General features: G+C 41.5%; 1 protein-coding gene across 3 annotated transcripts in view; it reads left to right on the top strand.

The window, feature by feature from the left end:
* The window catches only part of gabrb1 (gamma-aminobutyric acid type A receptor subunit beta1), a 51,386-nt gene that overhangs the window by 18,143 nt on the left and 9,692 nt on the right, over positions 1 to 23,551 (top strand). For all 3 annotated transcript variants that reach the window (XM_034563389.1, XM_034563388.1, XM_034563387.1), the window contains exons 4-5: positions 6,802 to 7,022; positions 20,736 to 20,818. In XM_034563389.1, the coding sequence (XP_034419280.1) occupies positions 6,802 to 7,022; positions 20,736 to 20,818 (304 nt within the window). The remainder of the gene's footprint in view (positions 1 to 6,801; positions 7,023 to 20,735; positions 20,819 to 23,551) is intronic.

Raw genomic sequence — 23,551 nt, 5'->3', positions numbered from 1 at the left:
CCTTGAATAGGTAGCACTTAAATGCCGTAGGAGCACTTAAATGTCCCTTACCAATAGCACTTTGTTGTTTAGCACTTTAGTAGCACTTACGGATAGTACTTTGTAGTTTAACTTTATTGATGAAATTGTACTTGCTTGATTCTTGTTGTTCTGAGTTTGGACTCATGGTTTAATGCACTTATTGTAAGTCGCTTTGGATAAAAGCGTCAGCTAAATGACATGTAATGTAATGTAATGTAAAAGTATATATTGGGTGAATAGAATCGGTCCAAGCACAGAAACTCTGTGACGAACTTTGGTGTGGATGATGGATTAATCGTTTAACGTACAAACTGAGATGGATCTGATGAATAGAACTTAAAACAGCTTGCTGTAGTTCCTTTCATGACATTGAAATGTTCCAGTCTCTGCAATGGAATGTGGAATGTGATGGTCAATGCTGTTAAATGAAACATTAAGTACACTTGAACTTAATAACGTCTTCACTATGTCTACATGCATCGAGCTGCTTCCACGCGATTCGCTGATAATATATTTGTGTTTACGAGCAGTTGTGTTGAAGTACCTAATAAAGTGGCCTAATAAAGTTTGCCAGTGAGTTTTAAATGTGTTAATAACTGGTCTGGGATATACTGTATAAGAAGTTGGACTCAGAGAAATATTTTAAATCAGTCGATAAATGTCTGCACCTTATCCCACCAGCCAGAATTGTGACAGACCATAAACACACTTGTTCACCTACTTTTACATTATTTTACACAGAAAAAAAAAAAAGATATAAAAAAGATGATTGATTCATTCAAAAGTTACTAATGACGCACAATTCTTATATTTTCAGTCTGTCCTCTGGAGCAGCAGCTATCAGAACTTTCTCTGCACAGAGCTTTCATTTCTTTCTATAGTTACTGCTGCTCTGTGGGCACAAGAGGACACTGCTGGCTCTATGTTCGTGGCCTCACGCATTTTCACATCAACATGCAAAGGCTACCGCCATAGACAAATTATTTAAATATATAAAAGTTAGAAGTTGACCATAGTTTAGTTAATGACAAAAAAATGCACATTTCCTTCATTAATGATTTATTATTTGATCATGGTTGCGTTTGAAACCACAAACTAACCACTGTTTACTACAATCAGCATGTACTCCATACTGCTTAAACTAAAGACTAAGTATGCCATTACCAACACAATTCACAATTAATCAATAAGTCTTCTCTATATTACATGAACGTATCAATGACAACATAAATGTGTTCAACCACCTGCCTCACATACTGCCATTGTGTCTTCTCATATGCATGTGACACCATATATATATATATATATATATATATATATATATATATATATATATATATATATATATATACATATATATATATATATATAGCCCTCTGAGGCAAATTTGTAATTTGTGATATTGGTCTATATAAAATAAACTGAATTGAATTGAACATAACCTATTTTTCCAATTACTTAAATATATAAAAATACTATGTTCATGTTTTTTTCTTTGTTTTTCTTGTTTTGGTTGGGCCTAGTTGTATCTTCCTGTAAAATGTTGTGGAATAAATTGATCTTAGCCGCTGTGAATACTTTAAAGCTCAAATGAGGAACATTGTAAAACTGAACTTATCTGTGAAATCATTTATTCTTGCAAGAAGAGGAACAGTTACACAGAGTCACAAGGAGTCTGTGGAAGTGAGACCTCCAGACTTAAAGTCACATCCAACTATATGGCGATTGAACACATGGTTGGGGGAGACGTGCATTGGGTTGGGAGAAACCTCCTGTCTGGGGGATATGGAGAGAACCAAACTGGTGGAGGGACATGCTTTGGGATGTATTAGGAACATCCTGTAGGTTCCCCCTTTGTAGTGTAACACTTTCATTTGATTGTTCCAAGACACAAATGAGGAAATGCATGCAGTGGGGCAAGGTTTGATAGTCTACGCTATTTACTAAGATGAAAAAAGAAAATATTCCAAAGTATATAACATTTCCCATTATATTGTCCTTGAGTTATACATTGAGAGCAGTGTTTTTGGCCACTTGGGGAAAGCACAACAAGCTGTAAAATACAATAGTAACACCTTATCACATCCAGCTGACAAAGAGCAACATCAGCATTTATTTATTTGAGTCGTGTGCCTGATTAATGAAATTTCAATATTCACTGTTCTTTTAGCTCTCGATTGGTCTCCACCAACGCCTGGAAAAAAAAGAATTCTGTCTCAATGTCTGTGTGCAGTTTGGTACTGTGTATGATGGGTTGATAAGAGCCACATGGCTGAAGAACCAGCACTGTAACACTATTCAACATAACACCAAAACCAAAAGCTCTGTAGAGCTGAGGGGAACTGCAGAGTTATGGGTTTGTCACGAGTTTGGCCTTTCCCATTACACACAGTTATTTTAGCCTTTGCAGGCCCACATGCAAATGATTTTGGCCCAATCATGTGGATTCAAGCTATCAAAATGTGTGGGCAAGACTACTGTCTGCAGTTCACATTTTTCTTAGATCATGTAAGCTGCAGAAATACTTCACTGCCACCCCATCACCTAACCGCCCCCCCCCTTTCTTATGATGTCTTCCAGGCTGCACCCAGAGCTGGCTATGGGTAGAAGTAGGTCAGACAGGAGCATACTGCAGTGGTTTGCATGCCATAGGAGCCCATGTTCTGTTGCTCTGCTTGTCTGTTTGCTGCAGAAAAAATATGGACAGAGAGGTAGATAGATATGTCGACATATGTTGAGAAAGAAGCAGCACAAGGAAAATATAGCAGCACAGAAGAGATCGCCATTCATACGTCAGAATAGAATGAAAAAGAAAGAAAACAAACCAAGGGCATTTGCTGGCCCTGTTCTCCTGTCCGCCTGGAGCTCAGTGCGGTGCAGTGCGGTGCAGTGCAATGCTGCAGCAGTTGTGGAGCTCCGCCTCTTCTGCTGCCTCCCAACTCCATGAGGTAGCAGTTTCTCACTGCTGCCTCATGAGCAGTGATGTCATCTTCAGTTTTTTATTTGCCACTAACAGATCCATTGGCAGGCTAGAGGACTAATCCGTCTGTTTTATTATTGCTGTGCAACACAGAGCATGACACGTGTATCTTGTCTTCTGTTTCTGTGAACAGATATTGGATCTTGAGGCCTGACACTGTTTTGGTGAAAGGAAGTCATTCTCAATATTAAAGAGATTCCCAGGTGAATTAAACAAGCCTTGCTGGATATTTACAATGCATATTGCAAAATGACTGTCAGGGTCACTGCAATATTTTTGTTTGCGGGGTATTTACTAAGATAACAGAAAGAATAAGCCAAGCCACAGTTACATTGATTTAAATAAAAAAATACCTGGTAATGGACTGTTTAAGCCACAGTTACACTGATTTAAATAAAGTGCCACTAAAAATACCTGGTACTGGACTGTCACAGTTACATATCTGTTCCATGACAAATGGGCATTCTGTTCTGCTGCAGAACCTGGAATACTGAAATACTGCAATCATGTTGCAAACTGTAACACTTTCATTTTAAGTCCTTCCCTTTTTTCAGAAAGTTTCCTTCCAACTTGTTGGGAAATGCATGCATAAGCATTTTTACAAAATGCAACGAATGCTGGAAAACCAGAGAGCTGTGAGTGGAATCTTAACTGCAGCTTTGCACCTCAGATTAGCTTGATAGAAGAGGAGTGATGCAACATTCTCCTGCGAGCTGCCCCCAAGGTTAACTGCAGTCAACTGAAGCATTTGGATGAGCAGTACATCAGAATGCTTGCAAGGCTTTTAGGAGCTTAGATAAATTGCATAAATGAAGCCGTTTATTTTCTTGCCTCTTGATTGCTTCATAACTACCTCTGTCATGTCTTTTCTCACTGACCTTGCTATTTTGAAGACCAGCACCCATCCTGTTAGTTAATGATCAGCTTTGTTCCTGTTTTTCTGGACCTGTGGCATGGTTACAGTACTGAGTTTTAACAGCCACGACAAAATAGAATGTAATGTGGACTCTTAAATCATCACTGACATCTAAAGCTACTTGTAAATCATTTAATATCAAATTATCATATTGATTAATTTTGTCTTACTTAAACCTGGATTTGTCATTAAGAATATATCAGCCTAAATTGATCCACTCCCCCTAGTCATATTGATACTCAAATTCCGATCCAGAGGAGCAGCCATCTTCGACTCAAGTCTATTAACAAACCCTAAGCCGAAACTAAATTATAACTCACTCGAAAGCCTTGTTCTTATTCTTTCTGGTCTATCTGGTACTATATATGTATTTTGCTTTGTCATTACTAAATAAACAATAAACAAACAATTAAAGGTATTGTTAGATATAGTTACTCATTGCCATGGCCTTCAGCTCCCACATAAAACACACTTGAAGGACTGCCTTTTATAAAATATGTAACATTGCAAAAATGAGACACATGTTGCTGAATAAAACATCTGTTCGTTAGATGGCAGCCAATATTTCTCTGTGCTAATTTCAACACAGATTTGTAGTTTCCTATGTAGGATTATCAGTGATACATTAATGACAATCTCCCGATCACATATTCTTACCGATAACAATCGGTAGTAAAAATTTATTTTACACTAAGATGGTTACACTGTGTAGCTCACATGCGTACCAACCCGTCAGGGGAGATCTATACAGTTTACGGGTGCACTACAGTCCGGTCCACCACTAGCGAACAGCTGATTGTGTTACTGCCACGGCAGTTAGACTGCGTACTTCAGAGACTCATTTAAATGTATTGGATCTGTATTCTATCAATCTACCTTTTCATTCTATTCATGGTAGCCATTTTTCTTATGTTTATTTATGCATAGGGAAATTACTGTGCAGCAGTTGCAATCCAAAATTGAAAGAGTGCAAATAGTATTATATAAATATATATTTAATTGCATTTCAGAGATGAGGCTACAACTAACTGAAGTATTGTTTGCAGTGCTTTCATAGCGCTATCCTTTTTATTCCCACAGGAAAGTCCTGCATTACAGTGCAGTGGAAGGGAGTGTATGACAATGCTGATATAATGTAGTTATTAAAACACCAGATTTAAGGTGTTCATAGGCCAGTGATAGGAGCCGTTGGGGGACCCAAAGGTATCCAAGCATTATCTACAGTGTGTGTGCGTGTGTGTGTGTGCGTGTGTGTGTGTGTGTGTGTGTGTGTGTGTGCCTGTGCCTGTGCCTGTGAATGTAATTGACATGCTCCCCTCCACATTCCCCTTTGTCCGATTGAATTGTTTGATCGCGGTCACAGTCTATACTCCTAGACCAGTGGTCCCCAACCTTTTTAAGCCCAAGATCCCTGACCTCTGCCTTGGTGACAGGCAAGAGCTCCCTATTGAGGCGTTGAGAGAAAAACACTGTCCAGACTGGACTTACAACTTGAGGCTTTTTATTTGGCCTCATTGTAATTCAATGAAATCAAACACTTTGGTCCAGCTTTCATATTGATGTGACCAAGAACACACTCAATGACTTAATTTCAGTGCAACATAAAAAGGAAATTGTTAACAGCATACAATATGAACAAGAAAAAACACATTTGCAATGAGCAGGCTGGATGAACTACCAATATTAACTGTTGTATTTATCAACTGAAGTTACAACACTGACAACATTCTCAGTCAGTTACTAATGTAAGTGCAGTTCAGCTCTGTGTCCCATCACAATGCCATGAGAAGTCATGTGACTCCAGTCAGTGTGATGGCTGTGACTGAACACTGTCTGTGAGCTTGTAGTTGGGGCTCATCAGCACAGCCAGCCAGTCGGAGGCCGTCTGTGAGCGGTCTGTCAGTCATCCGGCTCCTGGACTTTGATTTGATGATTTTCTAAACTCCACTTCTGTGGTTTTCGGGAAAAATTTGGCATTCATGAAAGTGTTCTCATCTGGGATTCGTTCTGAACTTAGACCGTTGGTGATTACGTTCACATCAACTCTACAGACATCCTCAGATTTAAATAATTATAATAATAATCATTAACAATTATGTTTCACATTTATAGTCATGATTCTACAAGGTTGTATGCAAATCCAGGTGCACAAGAATCCACGTTCACTTTAAGAATCCTCATTCGGGGGAACACAGCTGAGAACGCTGCTCGAGATCGTGATTGACGAGTTGGCGACCACTGTCCTAGAGGATGTTCTCGTATGTTGGAAATGACAAGGGCGAAAATTATATAACAGTGGATAACAGCAGTAATGGTTATTGAATATAGTGACAATAACTGATAATAACTAGTAAAACATGTTGCATTATGTGACAGCACCACCTGCTCATCATCTTCCAACGTGGTCCCTCTCTTTAATATTATAAAACAAAAGCAACTTCTGTGTTTGACACTCTGAACTGCAATTTAATAGGTTTATATTTGCACTATTTGTATTTACAATTTTCCCACATAGCCTAACTGCTGCACAGCCATTTCCATTAGGATAAATAAAGTGTTATTGTATATTATTCTGCCCTACGAGGGGCAGCAATATGCCACAAGGCATCCAGTCTACCGGAAATGTTAAAGAAGAAGTTCTTGTTTGTCCCAGACTGAAACATCCTTGCCCACTACAATTCTACCTGTTCTGGTTTGTGTCTCACCTTAATGCCTTCTATTTTCTTTTTGCTTTTATGTTTTGTGTATTGTTGTGTTTTTTAAAATGTTGTTATAATTTCTGAAATCAAACAATAAAGGGAAGAGAAACAAGAGAGATACATGAGACATTGGCCCATTAATGTTGGTGTGCTAACATCCCTCTTTATTTGTGTTTTTCCCACAGGACTACACCATCACCATGTACTTCCAGCAGTCCTGGAGAGACAAGCGCCTCTCCTACACAGGCATTCCTCTCAATCTCACTTTGGATAACCGGGTGGCAGACCAGCTCTGGGTCCCTGACACCTACTTCATTAATGACAAGAAGTCTTTTGTACATGGGGTGACAGTCAAGAACCGGATGATTAGACTGCATCCTGATGGAACTGTGCTCTACGGTCTCAGGTAAGAGCCATTTCTACTCTTAAATGTGTTGTTTGACTACATCATTTGTATGTGTTATATGGTAGATGAGAAAAGTAAGCGGTTGTTAACGGTCAACAGTGCAAGTAGTAGCATTGATGCTGTTGCTTTTGTCTCACATTTTTTTTGAACTGTAGATCCAGGTCCCTGACCTTTTGGATTTTCCCATAATCTTAACGTTTTTTTCCTCCGCCTATGTTGTATGCCTATTTCTGTAATATACGGTCCTCCTTGCAATATTCCAAAGGTACCCCATAATGCTGCTGAATATATCTATATAAAGTTGTGTGGACCCGTTTTTTATTGAAAACTAGCACCACTAACAAAGCTTCACTAACTCTGTGAAGCTTGCATCTACAGACACATTGCATTTTATATACCTGCTTGACAATACAAGCCTCCCACTGGTTTGTCATAGAAAACATTTAACATAAAGGAACTGTGGTGTGTGCATTAGTATCAGACGTATCTCCACAGCAGTGTCAGTGCTAAAAAAAAAAAGCACATCATAATTTTGCAATTAGGGAAAACGCTCTGGCTTGTTTTTGCCCTCGCAAAACGCTAACACGCAGATGGAGGAAGGTGAATGACCAATGTTAGTTTAACTTTACATCCAGTGGGCTTTTAACAAACTCATTTTCATTTCATGAATATTTGTTAGGGATGAAAAAAATATACATTATCCGATGCAGTGTATCACAATGTATATCTCCAATGTATACTCATCATTTAACGGTTAGAGCAAGTGACGTAGTTTAAATAGCTCCAAAGTCCAAGTAAGGGGGAGGGAGGGGAGGACGGACAGGTCAAACAAGACTTTCACCCAGGTAACTGCTCTTTGTGTCCATTGTGAAAAAGGTAAATATTTAATTGTTGCCATTTTTATGTGTTGGAATGTTCTAGGATTATTTATTGTCATTATGCAACACATGAATGCACAACACAATTATGTTGTAGCCCATGTTCAACACAACAAAACACATGACAAACATATTTTCTTCATAAGTAATGTAAACAGCAGCAAGAAAAAATATTATCTGGGCAGATAATATGGCGAACATCTTCACATTAAACATGAGGAAAACATTTTCCATCAGCTTTGACTGTTTAAGCACGAAGCATCATGATGTAAACAAAGAGTCCACCTCCTCTCATACCACCGGAGTCCTGCTGTCCACCCGACAAGTGCAGCTTGGGCCCTATTTCTCGTACCTGGCTAACGCGGTTAGCGGGATAATTTTCCGGATGAGATTACACAAATCAGGCCTTTTGGTTCCACGAAACAAGTTTGGCAAAATCACCATAGCAACACATCCAAAAATGTTAACCTGCTCCAGCGCAGGCTCATTTAGTCTAGCTGGATAAACTGTCCACGCCCCCGGAAGAAAATGGCAGCTCCCTTCCTCAGAGATCTCATTGAGGAAGGAGCGATATTAGTCAGATTAGCGTTTTATAGGGAGAGAGTTCTTATCACGCCATGATGACCTCCTATACGAGTTTTATCCATTCTGCCCTCAAGGAATCAATTATTTACAGACCTTCTCGAGCCATACATTGAATACCACACGCTGCAGCCGGTCTCACAGACTGTTTGCAGAGCCTTGTGGTACATTGTTGTACAGTGTGGTACATTGTGGTACAGTGTGGTACAGTGTGCTACATTGTTGTACAGTGTGGTACATTGTGGTACAGTGTGGTACAGCGTGGTACATTGTGGTACATTGTGCTACATTGTTGTACAGTGTGGTACAGTGTGGTACAGTGTGGTACATTGCGCTACATTGTGCTACATTGTTGTACAGTGTGGTACAGTGTGGTACATTGTGGTACAGTGTGCTACATTGTTGTACAGTGTGGTACATTGTGGTACAGTGTGCTACATTGTGGTACATTGTGGTACAGTGTGGTACAGTGTGCTACATTGTTGTACAGTGTGGTACAGTGTGGTACAGCGTGGTACATTGTGGTACATTGTGCTACATTGTTGTACAGTGTGGTACAGTGTGGTACATTGTGCTACATTGTGCTACATTGTTGTACAGTGTGGTACATTGTTGTACAGTGTGCTACATTGTGGTATAGTGTGGTACAGTGTGGTACAGTGTGCTACATTGTTGTACAGTGTGGTACAGTGTGGTACATTGTGCTACATTGTGCTACATTGTTGTACAGTGTGGTACATTGTTGTACAGTGTGCTACATTGTGGTACAGTGTGGTACTTTGTGGTACAGTGTCGGCGATGCAGAACATCGGGAAAGCTGCGTGTTGTTCGGAACGTTTATTTAGCGCTTAAGAGACTTCTGGATGTGTTCATTACGTTCCCTGGCCATGTCCGAGTAAATGCAATACAAGTTATATATGGTCATCTCCACATACATGTATACATGTACATATTATCTACTTGTTCAGTTGAGATAGTTATTTTAGATCTCATTGGATGATGCATTCCATTAAGCCGACTGCCAGCAGCATTTAAAGAAATATAATCAGATTGAATGTGGTGATGAGGAACTTAAAATTAGTCAATACAATTTCCCAACACTTATGCTGCGTTTACACCAAAAGCGTTTAGAGTAGATTCCATCAAAGTCAATGCACAGACGAATGGATGCGAATAAAGCACATTTTCATCCACTAGACATAGTTGGTGAAAGTTGCTGAACTGTGTGAGCCTACGGGTGATGTTATGTATATATATATATATATATATATATATATATATATATATATATATATATATATATATGATATGATATTAATGTTATGAACCCAAACACAAGGACATTATATGTTCCAACGTTTGTTGGGATTTCCACAACAAGTATAAAGCAGAAATAGCGAGTAAAGCGTTGTGAATATTCATGTGAACGCAGCATTACACATTTAACTTGTCTGATATGTTGCCATGCTTCTTGTCTTGCCCTCGCAACGGTGGCGGTGTTAGATCCATGATTATGGTCTGGAATTCCTCATATACGTTCCTGATCATCTCCTGCTCGTCAGCGGAGAAAAGGGAGGCTGTTCCTTTGAGTTTGCCTTTGTGCTGTTAGAAAATCATGGTTTCTGTGATCGACGCTTCCCCCTTTTGAAGTCGGACAGGCACGCACAACTACCCTGAGTACTGAAGTCTGGATCGAATTAACAAGATCGTTTGAGCGCGGATCAGCCTTTGAGAAACCGGGATAGCGTGATTTCAATCATCGGGTTCATTTAAGCTGGCTAATAGGACATTTGATCGACTTACTTGAACCACGTACGAGAAATAGGGCCCGGGTCTCTGTGAAAAGATCAAGAGTAAAAAAAGTCATGGGAGCTACTGGCGCCATTGCTATAACGAAAAATAAGCACATCTTGCAGCAACCTTGGCCCATTCTCAGAGCACCCTGTTTGGGAACTGCTCCAGAAGGGAGAGCTTCACTATGACATGATGAATTGGCAGTAATTATAGTGAGCCATACTCACACTGCAAAGTTGGAACTAAGTGTAATGATCGGTAAATAAGGGGAAACAAATATTTTATTACATTTCACAACTTTTTAATGATTTCATAAATGTTTACTTCATCTTTTAAAAGGTGATTGGCTTTTCAAAGAGGGGCAATAATTGTGCAACTCTTAATTAGAATATGACTTAGTCAGTACCAGCTGATTAGCATGGAGAACATTCCTAAAATTAGAGACAAGATTGATCATCTCTTGCCCTCAACCAGTGCCGATCTGTCCTCAAGTGGAGTGGCCTTGGAAACGGCTGTATGCCCTGGTGTTTATTTGGATGACCTGCAACTTCCTGATGTTAAACTCAGACAAAATTACAGTTATTTTACACCTCAGAGATCAATTATCTGGTGATGTGGTTTCTGTAGATGGCATTGCCCTTGCATCCAACACCACTGTAAAGAATCTCGGCGTTATCTTTGACCGGGACTTGTCCTTTAACTCCCACGTGAAGTAAATCTCAAGGACTGCATTTTTTCAATTACGTAACATTTAAAAAATCTGGCACATCTTGTCTCAAAAAGATGCAGAACTGGTTTACTTCTAGACTAGATTACTGCAATTGCTTATCATCAGGCTGCTCTAATAAGTCTCTTAAATTTAATTTTCAGTTTATTTTATATAGCCCAATATCACAAATTTCAAATTTGCCTCAGAGGGCTTTACAATCTGTACACATACAACATCCCTGTCCCAGGACCTCACATCGGATCAGGAAAAACTCCCCAAAAATAACCTTTCACAGGGAAAAAAGGGAATAAACCTTCAGGAGAGTAACAGAGGAGGATCCCTCTCCCCGGATGGACAGAAGCAATAGATGTCATGTGTACAGATGAACAGAGTTACAGAGTTACAACACATTCAATGAATATGACAATGTATGAATGGACCTCCACAATCCATGAAACAGAAGGAGGTAGAGAGGAGGGGGGGGGGGGCGGGGCGATCAGCAGGGCCAAGGCAGGAGGCATCAGACACAGGCAGGTCAAATCTCTCCATTTAATCCAGAATGCTGCAGCTCGTGTACTCACAAAAATAAGAAAAGAGATCATATTACTCCTGTATTAGCTGCTCTGCACTGGCTCCCTGTAAAATCAAGAATAACATTTAAAATTCTTCTCCTCACCTAGAAAACCTTGATTGGTGATGCACCATCATATCTTAGGGAGCTTGTAGTACCATATTGCCCCACTAGAGCGCTGCACTGACTAAATTTCAATTCAATTCAGTTCATTTCATTTTGTATAGCCCAATATCACAAATTACAGGAATAAATAAATCAGCAGGAATAAATGCGGGGCTACTTGTGGTTCCTAGAGTCCTAAAAATTAGGATGGGAGCCAGAGCCTTCAGTTATCAAGCTCCTCTTTTATGGAACCAGCTTCCACTTTCAGTCCGGGGGGCATTTAACAACAGACTTAAGACTTTCCTCTTTAATAGTGCTTATAGTTAGGGCTGGCTCAGGTTTGCCCTGGTCCAGCCCCTAGATATGCTGCTATAGGCTTATAGGCTGCTGGGGGACGCTCTCTCTACTTATGGATGAATTTACATCTCTCCATTGCACCTCACCTCTGCTTCCTCCCCGGAGTCTTTGTCACTTCACGTCTCATAGGGTCCATTGGACCTGGAGGTGTCTGATGCTTGGTGAGCCGGCCTCCCGCGTTGGCCCTGCTGATGCGCCCCGCCCCCCCTCCTCTCTACCTTCTTCTGTTTCATGGATTGGAGGTCCATTCATACATTGTCATATATATATGCTGCTATATATGCTGCTATAGGCTTATAGGCTGCTGGGGGACGTTTTAGGATACACCGAGGTCCTCTTTCCTCTTCTCTCTCTACTTATGGATGAATTTACATCTCTCCATTGACATTACTAACTCTACTTCTTCCCTGGAGTCGTTGTGCCTTCTCGCCTCATCGGGTCCATTGAACCTGGCTGTGTCTGAATCTGGTCCTGCCTCCTTGCCCCTGCTTCATGCATCCAGCCTTCTGGCCTGGACCTGGCCTCCTTCCCAATGGCCCTGCCTCCTTCTCTGTGCCTCCTGCCTCAAAGGCCTGGCCTCATTGGTCCGGCCTCCTTCTCGATGCCTCCTGCCTGGTGGGCCGGTCTCCTGCCTCCGTGGCCATACCCCCTGCCATGGCCCAGCTGATGCCCTGCCACCCTCCTCTGTTTCACCTTCTGTTTCATGGATTGTGGAAATCTGGATCATGGTCCATGCCTACTACTCATTATTCATACATTTCTGTCATATTCATTGAATGTGTTTATGTAACTCTGTAATGCTGTTCATCTGTACCGGGGAGAGGGATCATCCTCTGTTGCTCTCCTGAATGTTTCTTCCCTTTTTTTCCCCCGTGAAAGGATTTTTTCCTCCTTTTTTGGGAATTTTCCCTTATCTGATGTGAGGTCCTGGGACAGGGATGTCGTATGTGTACAGATTGTAGCGCCCTCTGAGGTGATTTTGGGCTATACAAAATAAACAGAATTGAATTAAATACGTTCCATTACTATTGCTGTCTGTATCTCTGGAGTGTCTTTGAGGGAGAAGCAGCTGGTAAATCATTAATGAAGCCTTCCCTGGTGCAGTGTACACAGGGCCATGCCCTCTGCAGCAGAGCACAGTCACAATGAAGTGAGCAGTGTGGAGTTAACTGAGAAAACTCTGGGCCTGTCACTGTCAATAATTCAGTCCTCTGAGTTCAAAGCCATCCTGTGTTTCAGAGAAAGAGGAATGATGACTTGACAGTCTCTGGCTAAAATACATTGTTTAAGCTTTAAGACAAAGCTGCACATTTTAAAAAGGTGCTGCATACAGCAAGGCCTGTCATCTAGGACCAGCATCACATTGCAGTGTTTATAGTGTCACTGACCAAGTTACCCATGAACCCATTTCTTTCATCACTTTGGTCTCATGTTTTTGGCAGTGCGGAATCCCCAAAAGATAGCTTCATAAAAAAGAGTGCGAGTGGACGTTACTGATGTCATGAGGTTGGAGCAGATATAGGAGAGGTATGCGGGGGAGGACCACCGGCCAAGCATCTTAATGATGTGGTTTCGCTAAGTAGTTTGGTTGGCTGCTGTCGAGCTTAAGTAGTCGCAGTTAGGTTTGTAAGGATTTAGGTACGAGTCTAGTCGGAAGGGGAACGTGGGTTGAGGTGGACCATGTTAGTTGGCCTTGCTGCGTTTGAGGTGATAGACGATGGTGTCGATGTTGGACGTGGTGGCATGTTGTGACGGATGGTGGTTGGAGTTTGTGGCGGTAAACTCCGGCCGGCAGGAGCATACTTTGTCCGTGAAGGGAGAGACAGGTAGCCTAAGCCTTGTGTACGGCTGCGGCAGGTGAGGAGGTCTGAAGTGTCAGGGCAGACGGTTAGGTGTGAAGTGTGGTTCAGCTTTATGGAGACCTTTACATAGCATGGCTATGTGTGAGTGGGTTGAGGCTGGACGCGGAGCCCCAAAGGACTTCTTATCTCGTCTTTACTACAACGTAATGGGGTTACGACACATTCGGTATGATGTAACTGATTCCCGTCATTAGAGTGGTAAGCGGAATAATGATGGGAAGTTAAGACTGCAGCGTAGGATATGGTAGAATATTGGTAGTTAGGAATGTTATTGTATTCGGAAAATATATTTATAACGTATTGATGCAATCAGATCTACTGTTAAACAGGGAGATGTCAGAAATGTGCATTTGAAAAAATGTAAATGGCGGAAAATCAAGAGGCTTTTTTATAGAGCACATTGAGCTCAATCAAAAGTATGCCAAATCTCACAACACTTGGAATCACCATGAGAGGGGCGTGGCCTATTCAAAATCACATTTGTAGGAGGCGTTAATGAGCCATTTGATCAGAAATAGGTGAGCCCCAGACCACCTACAGGTATGTGAGCAGGTGAGCCCCAGACCACATACAGGTATGTGAGCAGGTGAGCCCCAGACCACATACAGGTATGTGAGCAGGTGAGCCCCAGACCACATACAGGTATGTGAGCAGGTGAGCCCCAGACCACATACAGGTATGTGAGCAGGTGAGCCCCAGACCACATACAGGTATGTGAGCAGGTGAGCCCCAGACCACCTACAGGTATGTGAGCAGGTGTGCCCCATACCACATCTGTCACAATTATGTGTTGTACCAGAGTTAAGTCCCTCTCAACTGTGACAGAAAAGCTTTGAACAAGAACTTTGTTATTTTCTTTATTTTAAGTTTGATCTTTGTGTGATGTGGGTTTCTTAACACTAAAGTAAATGGATTTATGTTGTAACAGAAATGTAATACATATTTTTTTAATCTATATAAATTCATGTACACTATTTTTACACTTGAATAAACAATAATCAAATGCAAAGACAGTTATTTAACAATATGTGAGGGAGTAGTTTATACAGTGTGACAGTTACAACCGGCCCTTTGAGTGCAGCCATAATGCTGATGTGGCCCATGCTGAAAATGAGTTTGACACCCCTGCCTTAGGGAGAGCAACAGAGGAGGGATCCCTCTCCCAGGATGGACTGAAGTGCAATATATGTCATGTGTGTACAGAATTAACATAATAGAACAACAGCATAGTCGGTCCATATACTAGATACAACAGAATTATGATTATATTATAATAAAAGGAGTAAAAGTAACAGTAATAGAAATGTGACTAATAATGTTAAGAGACGTAACAGCTGGCAGTGTTACCACAATCTTTGGAAATCTGTAAGAAAGCACAAAGAATCTGGGGAAGAAGCAAAGTTACTAATGTACAATAATGTAACATGAATTCATCCAGAGAGAGAGAGAGAGAGAATGGTAAATACTGTACTGGTAAAGCGCTTTTCTAGTCTTCCAGCCACTCAAAACACTAACAATACTTGTCATCATTCACCCATTCATACACTGATGGGAGGGGCTAAGGTGGCACTTTCCCATCAGGAGTAACTAACAGTCATACACACATTCACACACCGTAGTCACAGCTACGGGAGCAATCTGGTGTTAAGTGTCTTGCCCAAAGACATATCGACAGGGGCTAGCGGAGCCGGGGATCGAACCACTAATTCTCTGATTGAAGGATGACTCTGCTCACTACTGAACCACAGTCGCCTCGAGAAGAGGAGACGGGAGCCCAGTGTATCTTAGGAAGTCCCCCAGCAGTCTGGGACTATCGCAGCAGTGGACCAGGACAAACCTGATTCAGCCCTAACTATAAGCGCTATTAAAGAGGAAAGTCTTAAGTCTATTTTTAAATGTGGTGACTGTCTGCCTCCCGGACTGAAAATGGAAGCTGGTTCCATAAAATAGGAGCTTGATAACTGAAGGCTCTTGCTCCCATCCTACTTTTTAGGACTCTAGGAACCACAAGTAGCCCCGCATTTAGTGAGCGCAGCTCTCTAGTGGGGCAATATGGTACTACAAGCTCCTTAAGATATGATGGTGCATCACCAATCAAGGCTTTGTAAGTGAGGAGAAGAATTTAAAATGTGATTCTTGATTTTACAGGGAGCCAGTGCAGTGCAGCTAATACAGGAGCAATGTGATCTCTTTTCTTAGTTTTTGTGAGTACACGAGTTGCAGCATTCTGGATCAACTGGAGTGATTTAAGAGACTTATTAGAGCAGCCTGGAATTGCAGTAATCTGGTCTAGAAGTAACACATGCATTCTTTCAAAATGTTGGAATAGTGGAACGCCATATCCTTTCAAGGTTTCGTGATGTTTGTTTTAATTTATGTGTTTGACATCTATACCATGGAGCAAACTTCCTTTTATTATTTTCTTTTTCAGAGGCGCAAAATAAATGTAATTTGCAATGACCCTGAAGCACTATAGACAAGATGATACATTTGGGAGGAACTGAAATTAGCACAGGAGTTCTCCAGGAGTTATATTAGGACATGACATTGAGTTAAGTGCAGGTGGAATCACTTCTTTAAATGTAGCTACAGCACTATCTAGAGTAGAAACTATTCCTAATAGTGTAAAATTCGATAATGATCCAATAAAAAAGGGTTCCGTGGAAATAAAAAAGAAATTTACTATGTTAATGCCATATGCAAGAACAAGGTCATGGGTATGTTTCACACCAAAAGCGTTGCGAATATTCTCATGGTATTGTTTACTCGCGAGTTTACTCGCCAGACTATTTGTGGATTATTCGCGTCATTCGCGCCTTAGAGGGGGCGTGGCTTATCTCCGTGGCTTATCTCCGTGGCTTTACTCCGTGGAAACAGTTATAACTTCCTCGATCCACCACGGAAGAAATAACCCCCAAAAATAACCTTTCACAGGGAAAAAAGGGAAGAAACCTTCAGTAGAGCAACATAGGAGGATCCCTCTCCCTGGATGGACAGGTGCAATAGATGTCATGTGTACAGAATGAACAGCATTACAGAGTTACATAAACATATTCAATGAATATGACAATGTATGAAAGGAACTCCAATCCATGAAACAGAAGGAGGTAGAGAGGAGGGGGGGCGGGGCGATCAGCAGGGCCAACGCGGGAGGCCGGCTCACCAGGCATCAGACACCTCCAGGTCCAATGGACCCAATGAAATGTGAAGTGACAAAGACTCCGGGGAGGAAGCAGAGTTAGTAAAGTGCAATGGAGATATCCATAAGTAGAGAGAGAAGAGGAGATAGGTGCTCAGTGTATCCTAAAACATCCCCCAGCAGCCTATAAGCCTATAGCAGCATATCTAGGGGCTGGACCAGGTCAAACCTGATTCAGCCCTATCTATAAGCACTATTAAAGAGGAAAGTCTTAAGTCTATTCTTAAATGCGGTGATTGTGTCTGCCTCCCGGACTGAAAATGGAAGCTGGTTCCATAAAAGAGGAGCTTGATAACTGAAGGCTCTGGCTCCCATCCTACTTTTTAGGATTCTAGGAACCACGAGTAGCCCCACATTTAGTGAGCACAGCTCTCTAGTGGGGCAATATGGTACTACAAGCTCCTTACTTGTTGTGGACATCCCACAAACGTCGGAACATCTAACTGTCAGGATCTTTAGTTGTGTGTCGTGTTTCCTGTTTTATTTTGAAGAACTTTGAAGTACGTCTCTCGTGTCCTCTGTTTCCCTGCACTTCCTGTCTCTGTGATTGTCTGCCATGTCCCTGATTGTTTCCTCCTGTGTCCAATCACCTGCACCAGCCCTATGTATTTAAACCCTGTTTGTGTCATTCCCCTTTGTCGGTTCGTCTTGTTATGATCACGTGTGTGAGTCTGTCTCTTGTGCTTGGAATTAGTCTTCGAGTGAGCAATAAAGTTGCCTTTTTCAAGTTGTCGGCGTTTGGGTTCAGTTCCTGTAGCTACACATAACACTAACGCCCTCGTGTTTGGGTTCATAATATCATCCGTAGGCTCACACAGCTCGGTGAATTTCATCGACTAAGTCTGGATAATTTCCGCTTCCAGCGCTACTATAGTAGCAGCAGCCAGTTAGATTCACGAACGGCACGATGTCAGTGATGACGGGCAGAGTCTCAACGCTGATTGGATTTCGCTACTCAGCGTCCGGCGAATTTTTCGATTTGTGTCATTCGCACCTTGCTCCGCTTGGTGGAACTTCACGGCATTCGTATCCATTCTCATCTGTGCATTGATGCTTTTGGTGTTAACGCAGCATAAGGCTATTGTTTTTCAATGCATTATGTGATAAAATCGACTACAGTATTTGCATTCAATAATTTATTTCCCCCCAACAAAATCACAGTCAGTTGTTTTCCCTTGCAGTCCACATAAAAGATTTGGGAATGACAAAGTAGCATGTGGATACTTTTGTCTCAGCACCACATCATTTAAGGATGTGCGCATGTGACTTTGGGGCCGACTACATTTTTGGTAGATAAACAACAGTGGGTTTAGTGATGACTGAATGATTGGAATTATGAAACTGCTGAACTGCAACATCAGTCCTTCCTGACCCGACACTATTTTTACTGGCCGTCCAAACTCTCTGCACCTGCTTTATAATTCATCTAGCGCTTGCTAATGCGTTCAGTGTTTCTGGCCTTCCACACTCTGCACCTGCTTTATAATTCATCGAGTGCTGCCTAATGCATTCAGTGTTTCCAGGTAAGAAAATAATGAATATTCATATCTTGAGGGTGTTTTTACGCCTTGAAACTGTAATAGCTGAGATAAGCGTGTAGCTGGATTGTCACTAAGTGAAGAAAGATGATCAAGGATGAACATAACCAGTACGTTTTGGTTTCCGAAGTCACACTTTTTCTCTCACCAGTAAAGCTATGCTTGCACTTAATTTAAGACATAGTTTCCAATAAGTGAGAAGAAACATAATTTAAGCTCAAAATATGTATAGGTACAAAATGTCTTAGCTCTGCACAGCCCTGATGATCAGAAATCCAAACCACTGCCACAAACGGAACGGACTCCTTACTAGAGATGCACATGATACAGATACAGTATCTGTCAAGATCATTTCAAACCACCTCTGTGTGTCAAGTACAAATACAACTTTGCACAGAACCTTGTTGTTTAAAGTAAAAAAAAACTCCATCCAGTCATTCAAGAAAGTCCTGCAGATCAAGAGTCAAAGTGGTTTTGTACTTCTCTGTGTGCTGCTGTAATTAAATACAATAACTGTTGAAGTACATTCTTGATCTGAGAATTAATGTTCTCTTGACTGTATACTTAAAAGCTGCAGTTTAAACCATATGTCAATAAGTTTGCTTACTCAGATACTGCTTTATCAACAGGGACTACAAGTTTAATTTCATATACCCTGGATTTCAGGCCAGTCATTAATCAAATGTCATAAAAAAAATATTTGCATAAAGCAGTAGCATCACACCAACAACGACACAGCCACACAGATTTTGAGCAATAATGGCTTTTTGTTTAGAGGGAGCGGAGGCAGTTCTCGTGGTCGGGGACAGAAGGCTAGGTCTAAACGGGCAGACAAGATGTGCCAGATTTTTGAAATGTTACGTAGATGAAAAAATGCAGTTCTTGAGATTCGCTTCACTTGGGAGTTAAAGGACAAGTCCCGGTCAAAGATAACACCGAGATTCTTTACAGTGGTGTTGGATGCCAGGGTAATGCCATCTACAGAAACCACATCACCAGATAATTGATCTCTGAGGTGTTCAGAGCCCAGTAAAATAACTTAAAATAAGTTTTGTCTGAGTTTAACATCAGGAAGTTGCAGGTCATCCATGTTTGTATGTCTTTAAGACATGCTTGAAGTTTAGCGAGCTGGTTGGTCTATTCTGGTTTGATCCATATATATAATTGAGTATCATTTGCATAACAATGAAAGTTTATGGAGTGTTTGAGTGTCTGATAATATTGCCCAAAGGAAGCTAAGTTAAATAAAATTGGTCCAAGCACAGAACCTTGTGGAACTCCATAATTAACGTTGGTGGTCATCGAGGCTTCATCGTTTACAAATACAAATTGTCATGTGTCGGCCTACATTGAGGTCAATTAGCCAGCATCGTTGGCAGTAAAAGCCAAAACTTACATAAACACACCGATACAGTTGCTTAAGTCAAAAAAAAATATTTTTATTTTTTGTCAAGGCCTCAGGGAACCACGGGTTGTCGACCCCTGCTATAGACCGTCAACACATACTGATCCATCCTCAAATAGAGTAACCGTAGAAACAGCAGTAAAACCTGAAGTATCAATTATGTAATATGGATTGTTGTTGTAATTCTTTTATTTTCATCATTCTGTACAAATGACATCCATTGTACTTCTGTCCATCCTGATAGATGGATCCTCCTCTGTTGCTCTCCTGAAGGTTTCTTCCTTTTATTCTCCTCGTTACATGTTTTTTTTGTTTTTTTTTCCTGAACCGATGTGAGTTCCCGGGATCGACAATGTCATATGTGTACAGATTGTAATGCCCTCTGAGGCTGATTTGTGATTTTGGGTTATACAAAATCAATTGAATTGAATCAGAGTATTTCACTGGTATTTCTGACCATCAGTAGCCACACCTTGGGTGTGTTACACAACTCAGGTTTGTGGTGAGGGCCACAGTGTCATGTGTGAAGCTGTTTGAATGAGCAACCGCAAGCAGCAATACCACAGGCCAAGCATTTGGACCATTCTGATCTGGCATATTTTCAACAGGCACTGCACTAGTTCTTTCATGAAGTCAAGTGTTTTCCCCCGGGATGAGGGAATTAAAGTTTTATTTTTTCTCAGTACATGACTGAAAACCTTTTTTTCTTTTAGGATCACCACGACAGCTGCCTGCATGATGGACCTGCGCAGATACCCACTAGATGAGCAGAACTGCACCTTGGAGATTGAGAGCTGTAAGTGACAAGCTTGTTTCATGTGTTTTGTGTGTGCATGAATGGTCATATAGATTTTCCTCCCCCAGCTCCCAGTCGGATGGTTCCCAGCCAGTTCCTAGCCAACGTATAGTTTCCCCCACAGTTTCCTGACAGGATGTGTATAGATTCGATGATAAACATGCCCATTCATTCAATTGCTGTATGATGAGATAATGCTTCTTTCACAAAATACATAAACCAATTGAAGTAAATAAAGGATTTTATTTCTTTGTTTAGGCCATAATTATGTCTCTCAGACTTACAGTAGTGACTGTAACGTTAATTTTGATTGCCTTGCATTAGTTTATCAATTGTTATGACATATTTTCGACACAATAAACCAAGATTTTCAGTGGTGTAACTTAGGCAATAAGTAACATTTTGAAGTCTGTGTGTGTACTCAGCAGCATATGCTACTTTATACTTCTACTCCACTACAAATATTATAAAAAATGTTAATACTTTTGTACTTGTACTGTCACGACCCGGCTCAAAGGCAGCAACAAACAAGGAGACAAACGAGCGGCCTGCTAACAAAAAGCAATTTATTTTTAACAACACAAGTCAAACCAACTGAAGTGGAGGTATCAGTTATCAGTATGTATGGGTATGTATGGGTATGTATGGGTATGTGGCAGTGTGCACCAAGATACAACGCAAAAGATCAGACAGCAATGGTGTCAATGTCAGCAACACACCGGATGTCCTCCCCCAGCGAGAGCGAGCCCAATGCAGAGGGCCTTTTTATGGCCAGGCCACTCCGGCTCAGGTGTGGCTCATCCCGGCTGACGACACGCCAATCAGCACCTGTAACAGAGAACTGAGGCAGTGACATCTCGCGCATGGGAGGTGGGTCGTCACAACTTTTACCAACGTTCCAAGAGAGATGGAGAGATGAATCTGTAGTTAGCTAACACCTCTGGATCAAGAGTGGGCTTCTTTATGAGAGGTTTAATTACAGCTACTTTGAAGGAATGTGGTACATGCCCTGTTAGCAAAGACACATTGACAATATCCAGCAGAGAGGTGCCAATTAAAGGCAACACGTCTTTAAGCAGCCTCGTTGGGATGGGGTCTAAGAGACAGGTAGACGGTTTAGAAGTAGAAACCGTTGAGGACAGTTGGTCTAGGTTAATGGGAGAAAAGCCATCCAAATATACACCAGGGCATCCAGCCGTTTCCAAGGCCACTCCTCTTGATGACAGATCGGCAGTGGTTGAGGGCAAGAGATCATCAATCTTGCCTCTAATAGTTAAAATCTTTTCATTGAAGAAGTTCATGAAGTCATTACTACTGAGGTCTATAGGAATACACGGCTCCACAGAGCTGTGACTCTCTGTCAACCTGGCAACAGTGCTAAAGAGAACCCTGGGGTTGTTCTTATTTTTCTCTATTACTGATAAGTAATAGGCTGCTCTGGCATTACGGAGAGCCTTCTTATATGTTTTAAGGCTATCTCGCCAAACTAAGCGTGATTCTTCCAGATTGGTGGAATGCCATATGCTTTCGAGCTTTTGTGATGTTTGCTTTAGTTTGCGGGTCTGAGGGTTATACCAGGGAGCAAAAACCTCCTTTGCCTCACCGTCTTCTTCTTCAGAGGGGCTATCGAGTCTAGTGTCATTCTCAGTGAGCCTGTAGCACAATCGACAAGATGATCAATCTGGGACGGACTAAAGTTAGCACAGGAGTCATCCGTCACATTGAGACGTGGTATTGAATCAAATGCAGAAGGAATCGCTTCTTTAAATTTAGCTACAGCACTGTCAGTTAGACATCTGGTGTAGAAACTTTTGACTAACGATGAGGCAGGAAGCAGGACCAAGGAGGCAGGACCGGCTCAAGACACAGCCACGATCCATGGAAGCCTGAGAAGTGAGAAGGCACAAAGACTCCGGGGGAGAAGTAGAGTTAGTAATGTGCAATGAGAGATTTGATAATGGATCTACTTTGTTTAAGCTTTATTTATCTGCATACAAATAGTAAAAACAACAACATTACTGGCCGAGATACATGTGAGTATACTTTAGCTGTTGTTGATGCCACCAGAATGACCGATACTCTTCCTGAATGTGCATTCATAGGCTTAAGAGGTGAGGAATCAGAGCAACTGAGGGACACATGTTTAGAGGAGACACAGTCTCTGATCCACTCCTAATGGAGGGTTATTGTGGGATGGACCGCCGCAAGTCAATACATCTGCAGCGAGATACTGTAGTCCAAGGATTTTCACCACTCTGATGGTAGAGGATTGTAGAGTAGGTGTCTCTTTGTCCTGGCTATTTTCAGCAGCAGGGCTGAGTGCTCAACTTCCTGCTTGTCCTAACAATGGCATATTTGTTATGAGATGTTGCAGTATTTTTAGTGCCATGAATGACTCCAGACAGCCTTTGTGGTGGGTTAAAGGATTCCCCAATTTCCTCAGAACTTGAGACTGGCATATCCCAGTCCATCCAAAGGGGGACGGTCTGTGAACACTGATATGTGTAACATTGCTCTGCAGAGATGAACCCTGATGATGGAACACATTTTTCCAGAATAACAGATGGAGTGAGGGGAGAATGGTCAGCGTTCACCATTTCTGCCAAACTGGATTGAAGACAAGGCCACCTCTGGATTGTTCTCTTTATGGAGGACTCTCATTACATACCCAAAATAATAACAACGCCTGCTCTGTTTAAAAGAAATATCATCACTATCCCATGTGTCATGGCA

The sequence above is a fragment of the Cyclopterus lumpus genome, chromosome 22 (genome assembly GCF_009769545.1).
Source record: "Cyclopterus lumpus isolate fCycLum1 chromosome 22, fCycLum1.pri, whole genome shotgun sequence".
Taxonomy (NCBI): domain Eukaryota; kingdom Metazoa; phylum Chordata; class Actinopteri; order Perciformes; family Cyclopteridae; genus Cyclopterus; species Cyclopterus lumpus.
The sequence above is the reverse complement of the archived record's forward strand: the minus strand, read 5'-3'. Positions and strand labels throughout refer to the sequence as shown.